Raw genomic sequence first — 6970 nt, 5'->3', positions numbered from 1 at the left:
GTGAGCAAATCCTGAAAAATTCTTCCAACAAAACACCAACATTTAATGATTGGGCTTTGTTCCTATTGTCGATGTGAGTCCAATGGTGGTGGTCTCGAGACTCGATTGTTTGCCGTGTTGCTAGAAAATGGCCGCAAAACTCGCGGTTGCTTTCGATCCCAACAATCGGGGATAAGATTTGTGATAAGGCTAGGTGTTTTGGAATCGTGAGGACAAGATAAAATTGATGGTGCCTTCGATTTGGACGGTGTTGGTTGAGATGACAGTGCACCGTGTGTGCACAGTGAGAAGGGGAGAAAGAGTGCATGAGGGAGTAAGTGAGAGAAACGAGAGAGGAAGGGACAAAGAAAGTAGAGAGAGAAATTAGAAAATGGGAGGACATAACCTATTTATATGTGAGTATTTTAGTAATTTCGATTTTGTGCATGGTGTGCATAACTTATGTAGGACTGATTTGTACTACTTTTGTCCCAAGATAAAAAAATTATTTCATTTTGAGGTATTTTCCAATTTCTTTCCTAGCGACCAAATCCATTATCCGACTTTCTTCCCAATATTACCCTTGCCACACTTTGTAAATCACAATCAAGAAAAGTAGGTCCCACCTCGCTCACTCTTCCTCAAGGCCTGGAAAAGCTCAGCTCAACGCTCCACAGCAATGCTACTCTCTCCGTCGAGCTCCACCCAAAGATCCCCCACCAAAATGCTCGATCGCGTCCTCTCCTCGCGCCGATACGCGCCGTACGCAGACGACTCCGCCGTGGAAAACGACGTCGTCGCCGATGAGTCCAAGACCAAGAAGCACCTCCCCTTCTCCTTCTTCACCACCCGAATCACCAACTACTTGACCCGAACCGGACCCGTCTGGCCCTGCCTCCTCGTCCTTGCCCTCGTCCTCCTCCTCATCTTCAACTCCCGGAGATTCGTCTGCGTCTCGCCTTACGACCCGGTTTCTCGCACCGGCTTCTTCGGGTTCGATGGCCTCGAATCGGATATCGGATCACTCGGCGTGCCTTGGTGTAAGTATACCCGGGTCGGATCTCCTTTCTCTAAAACTCCCATTCTTTGTGATGAATTGAAGGATCTGAGTTAATATAGCTGTTTGATTTAAATATCAGATCGAGGGTTTTTGCTATAATTTTTGCCCTGTTCAATTAAAATTAAATGAAAAATGTAGAATTCTGATAGCTGAGTAAATTAGGGAGCTTGGAATGAATTTCAAATCTTTGACCCTTTGGGTTTCTAAGAAAAAGTGGGAAAATTTAGTTTATTTAAGTTTACTTGTGCACAGTAAAATTCATAGTAGTTTCAGTAAGTTCATGATTCAAAGGAATTGCAATGTTTATATTTCGCCTTTCGATTCTTGCCGGTATCAGATACACGGATACTACGACCATTTCTATATGTTTTAGTCATGTGTAGCATTTGTTCATGATCGAATTGATGTTATGGTTTTTTTGCTAGACTACAGAACAGAAATCTGATTAAATTTCGAGTTTTGTGCATTAAATTTGGTGGCCAATGCCTATGTTAGTCCCAATTGCTCAATGTTTGGAATTCGGTAGCATGTGGACCGTGATTGATTCGTTACGAAGTCAATGTTGGGATTTTTGAGTTCTTTTATTTGGTTTAAATACCTTATTGTGGCTGTGAGATCCCTGGGTTCTTGCCCTTGTTTGATTCTTATTATGTTATCCTTGGCAAAAGGCAGATCGAAACACGGAAAAACAGTTGAGTGGACAACAAAGGATTTAATCAAGGGCTTGGAAGTGTTTATACCTATATACGAAACCCGACCGATAAAAAACAACATGTATGGGATGGGTTTTGACCACAGCTTTGGGCTCTGGTTCATTGCCCAGTGGCTGAAGCCGGATCTAATGATTGAGAGTGGCGCTTTCAAGGGCCATTCCACTTGGGTTTTGCGACAAGCGATGCCAGACGCTCCAATTATTACCCTCACACCCAAGCATCCTGGGAAGTTTCTAAAGAAGGGCCCTGCATATGTTGATGGAAACTGCACTTACTTTACCGGAAAAGATTTTTTGGATTTTGGAAATGTTAATTGGGGAAAAGTGATGAAGAAACATGGGATTACTGATCTCAGCCGTGTTCTTATTTTTTTCGATGATCATCAGAATGAACTGAAAAGGTACTTAGCAATATCTCAATATAATCTTGCTCCTTCCTCTCATTATGCACGGCCACTGGAATTATCGCTTGCTCAATGCTGACTTATCGTTTTTTATGTTCTGGTAAGCAGAGTAACACAGGCTCTGAAAGCTGGTTTTCAGCACATAATTTTCGAGGATAATTATGATACTGGAACGGGAGATCATTATTCCTTACGGCAGATATGTGATCAATCCTATATAAGAGGTGCATGCTCTCTCCTGTTATCCTTCATTTTTCAAGTCTATTTGTTCGCCATATGCTTTACGTTGTTGACATGCATTCTTACCTTTGCTCTCTTTTTTTTCTTACTGATGCCCAAAGTAACTTTAGTTAATGTAGTATGGATTGAATTACTGGTGGATAGTTTTGTCAAATAAAAAACCATTGTAGTAAAACCATGGAGTAAGTGAGTAACTGCTGAAAGACTGAGTGTGCGGCCAAATCTTTAACTCATTTGATCAAAATGTGTTTTTTTCTTCGGTTAATCGTTTTAGTGGTCTTTGGTTTGTTTCCTCATAGAATTCATTTATGATCTGTTGTCATGGCTTATTGCTTCAACAAGTAATCCTGGTAGTTTCTTTTGGGGTGCTTTAGGAGGTGGTCACAGCTGCTATAAAGACAGCGATGAAGCTAGGATTAGGTCAAAAAGGAAGAAGTTCTGGGAGAAAGCGGTGGATATTGAGGAACTTTGTGGACCTGGTGAAGCATGGTGGGGTGTTAGAGGATACATGCATGATAACTTTACTAAAAGTAGTAAGAAGATTTCCTATTCAGAACATTTTCAGAATAGTCGGTTTGTGGAATCGATTCTTGAGGTTTACTGGGAGGTGCCACCAGTGGCAGGTCCATCCCTCACTCATCAAACTAGATATGATCCTGCTCGTGCCGTAACTCCTATTGTTGAAGATGGCCGGTATGGCTTATTCAATCGGCTTGGTTTAACCAGACTCGACCCTTCTGTATTTAATGGATATACCCAGATGGTTTACGTTCAGATATCAAACCAGTAATTTTTGAGCTGTCTAGATTCAGATACATTGTTTAGCTTCCAGTAGTTTGTTCATATTATGCAACATGCATGCAGTTTTCTCATAGCTTTCCGGCTCGTGTATTTCCTTTGAAGTTTTATCTGAGCGACGATTGTTCTGTACCAGTATCATGCCATAGCTGAACCGACTCGGCTCGTTTTCAGCTGTCCAGTTTCTTGGTTTAACTGATTCAGTTAACTTGTCCGTTGTAATACTTATAAATTCAATTAATTAAAAGTTCTCTGTTTCAATAGCGTTTTCCTTAATCCTTATTTCAAATTTCAATTAACTTTTTTTTGAGTTTGTTATTTATTTTTATTCGAGCGATATTCTAATATAATCTAAACTATAGGGAGATGATGTTGAACTGCCGTCTTATCGTTTGCAAACAAACCCAGATCGGTTCTCGACTTTCGTTACAGGAAACTCAGTTTCAAAATTCATTGGAGGAACTTATACAGCTGTATTTAAGAGAAGGAAGGAGAGATTTGCAAGCAGCAAAGACATTTTACACAGTAACTAGAATATGTGGTACACATAAAGAGGCAAAAACAGCAGCATCAAACACATAATCTCGACGTCTCCAGCGAAAACTTTCTAACTTAGAAGATACGAAAACTAGGATACTATCAAACATATTTAGGACTCTGCAACAAGCACCCGACTCGAGTCCGTTTCAATCCCTGGAGAATGCTTTTCCCGGCTGGTACGGTTCGTGTTAGTTCCGGTTCTTGCATTTCTCGACGGCCCTTGGAGCTGCAAACAAGAACAGTGATCGGGTTAATTACTTTACAATCGGACTTGTAACAATCCCGGGATTAGAAGAACATCGACAGAAGAGAAAATACCATCAAATTCGTTATAGACAGAACGTAGAAGTGAACATACCTAGCCCAATTGCTTCGGAACCTTTCATGATCCTCAGCCTCCTACAGGTCTCGGTGAACATCCTGTCATGTACACACACTTGATGATCAGATGAAAACATAAAGACCGACTGTCAAAATTGAGATCCGATCAATTAGAAGGTAAAATCGTGTTGCATATTGAATGGAAGGTAATTGCAATTCAATCAGCTATAGATAATTTCAATTTCTAATCACTAATCATGCCGCGATTAAGTTTAAATAGCCATAACACAGTGTTCATACAGAACAGAACAGTTAAAAACTTACTGCCAAGGAACATCACCAACAAGCATCCAGTCATCATCCCTGTCCTCATAAGTCAGAACAAATTCAGAACCGTTGAGAAGATCCATCAGACGACTCGCACTCAGACCATCTCGCTCCGGAAGTCCATTACAACTGCACTGCCCTGAATCACAGATAATCGCAATGTTTAGCAGAATTGCTTTAAACACCCTATAAAACACTTAATACACCCTATAAAACACTTAATACACCCTAATGCAGTCTCACTACTCCGGCAGCTAGTTTCGTTCTGGTACAAGCCTATTACAACACCAACCTTAAGTTATTCTCTGGATCAAACCCTACCGAACAGGCGTTTTACACCAAACTAAGTCGCCGTATAACTCAGTCTGCACATGAGAGAAGAAGAGAGAGAGAGAGGAGTACCAATGGTGAAGCAGCTAAACATCTTCTCCAGAGCCATGGAAAGTTCAGTGTAGTTGTTGTACGTTTTAAGGTCAACCTTTCGTAGGTACGGAGCACCATCCATGCCAACCTTCACATACAGGCACCCGGACCCTTGTTTGCCCTCAGCATCGTCGTTGTTCTTCGCCAACTTAGAGGCCATGGAGTTCTTCCGAAACGATCGAATTGGGGGCCATCCTACCACCTGTGCCCTGTTGCAAAAATACCACAAATGTAAGAATTCACTGCTAAGCTTACAAGTTATTGCAGAGGTAGAAGATTAGCAGATAAATTAACATTTTCTAGAAATTAAGGGAGACAATTTCCATATATTTGAAGACAAATTTTTCAAATGAAAGATTAGGAATAGGATCCTATCCGGATCCTCTTTGTGAGGATCCTAGGATCAGTTCATTATATCGGTTCATCAATCATCACGCGGTCAGAAATCATTTTGAAATTTTTATTTAAAATTGAACAAAACCAGTACTTAAAAAAAAACTACGATAAACGGCTAAGATGAATTGAACTGGAATCCTTACAAAAAATAAAAAAAAACCACATCTAGTTCAGGGGAAAAAACCAAAAAAAAAATTCGAGGGAATGACCAAATGAGTTCATATAGTTGGAAGACAAATTCTTCTTTATTTCTTCCCCTCCCTCCATCACCCTTAATTATTCATTGTTTCCTCGTATCTCAGGCGCAAAAAAATGAAACAAAAAATTAAAAACGAAATAGCTATTAAACATGTATTAATTTTTCTGTTTCTTCTTATAATTGTTGAATCAAATTTCTCAGAAATCGAAATTAACCAATAAAACAGAAACAATTAATGAGTAAAAAGGTAAAATAAAATAAAAATGCTTACTTGGCAGCAGGAGGAGCAGCAGCATGCTCAGAGGCCTGAGGCTTCTTCTTCTCCAACTGAGCTGATGGCTTTGGTGGCAGAGGAACAGAAGAAACCTCTTTCTTGGCTAATGGAGAACCCAAGACTGCTGCGTTACCCACATCAACCTCAGATCCATTACCCATGGAGAAAACCCATTTCTCACACCCATCAATGGCGTCGGAGAATCCCCTTTTTGCCCCTGACACAGGGTTCTTTGGAGGATTTGGAGAAAACCCATTTGGCTTGTTGTTGTCCTCCAAATCTTTCCCAAAAATTGAGACCCCTGACAGTTTTTTTCTGTCAGGGGAGTGGGACCCAGGAAGGCCGAGCCTGAGCTCAGTCTCCCTGAGGTTGATGGCAGAGGAGGAGGTCCTCTCTTCCTCAGCTGTTGTGGAAGAGAGGGTAGAGGAAGTGGAAGATGAAATCTTCTCAGAGCTTCTTTCCATTGGAGAAGATGAAGTCTCTGTTAGGCCTATGTAATCAAGCTCTAGTGGCCTAGTCATCAAGTTTTTTTCAACAAATTTTGGACCTCAAAATTTCAGACTTTGTTAGAGAACTGAATGAATTCAGAGGAGTTCTAGAGAGAGAGAGAGAGAAAGAGAGAGGGAGGGGAGGGAGGGAGGGAGGGAGTAGGCAAAATCTGTCTGGTTAAGCTGGTTTTTGTTGAGGCAGAAAGGAAGCTTCTTTTAAGCCTTTCTGGTAGCTGCATTATTCTTTTCCATTTTACTAAAAACTCTTTGCACCTTTTTCTTCATACCGCAGTTTACAATGATGAAAGTAGTTTTATGTATTTGTTGTTTAATTAAAAATTAAAAAAAAAGGTTTCTTTTAATGGACTATCATAATACCGATTCTGGTAATTAAACTGATGCATTTGTATATGTTATAACCACTGATATTAAACTTTTACCCAACTTTATGACCTGGTTTGGTATAGAGGATAACTACTACTGATATTAAACTTTATGGCTTCGTTTGGTACAAAGGATTAGATTAGAACCTTCAGAATTCAAGACATAATAATGGTAGAGTTCACAAATTTTCATTTTGAGGGGATTAGATATGAAGACTTTCTCCTTTTTAATTCTACCGTTTTGGGGACATGATGAGTTTTCTTTTTGAGTAATTTATCTTCTACCTTCACGTTGGTCATAATGTTCTGTTTAACATACTTTCAAAATAGTTTCGTATCCATTGCAATCCAATCTTTTATACCAAACGAGGCATATGGTCTATGACATGTAGTATGTTGATATAATATCACGTTACAATATAATTG

The 6970-nt window shown here is 40.0% G+C and overlaps 2 protein-coding genes across 2 annotated transcripts; one reads left to right on the top strand and one right to left on the bottom strand.

Moving 5' to 3' along the window:
• Nucleotides 1-518: 518 nt before the first annotated feature.
• Nucleotides 519-3497, top strand: LOC137707742 (uncharacterized). Its single transcript, XM_068446657.1, has 4 exons — nucleotides 519-1019; nucleotides 1708-2152; nucleotides 2264-2379; nucleotides 2770-3497. Exons 1-4 carry the CDS (start codon nucleotides 659-661, stop codon nucleotides 3183-3185), a joined length of 1338 nt encoding a protein of 445 aa, XP_068302758.1. The 5' UTR covers nucleotides 519-658; the 3' UTR covers nucleotides 3186-3497.
• Nucleotides 3498-3630: 133 nt separating this feature from the next.
• Nucleotides 3631-6321, bottom strand: LOC137707743 (auxin-responsive protein IAA21-like). The gene is made up of 5 exons (XM_068446658.1): nucleotides 5671-6321; nucleotides 4784-5013; nucleotides 4379-4520; nucleotides 4092-4153; nucleotides 3631-3959 (listed from the first exon to the last, which is right to left on the bottom strand). Exons 1-5 carry the CDS (start codon nucleotides 6192-6194, stop codon nucleotides 3922-3924), a joined length of 996 nt encoding a protein of 331 aa, XP_068302759.1. The 5' UTR covers nucleotides 6195-6321; the 3' UTR covers nucleotides 3631-3921.
• Between the last annotated feature and the right edge of the window lie 649 nt (nucleotides 6322-6970).

Source organism: Pyrus communis, chromosome 11 (genome assembly GCF_963583255.1).
Source record: "Pyrus communis chromosome 11, drPyrComm1.1, whole genome shotgun sequence".
Taxonomy (NCBI): domain Eukaryota; kingdom Viridiplantae; phylum Streptophyta; class Magnoliopsida; order Rosales; family Rosaceae; genus Pyrus; species Pyrus communis.
Note: the sequence above shows the minus strand (reverse complement) of the source record. Positions and strands in the feature narration are given on the sequence as shown.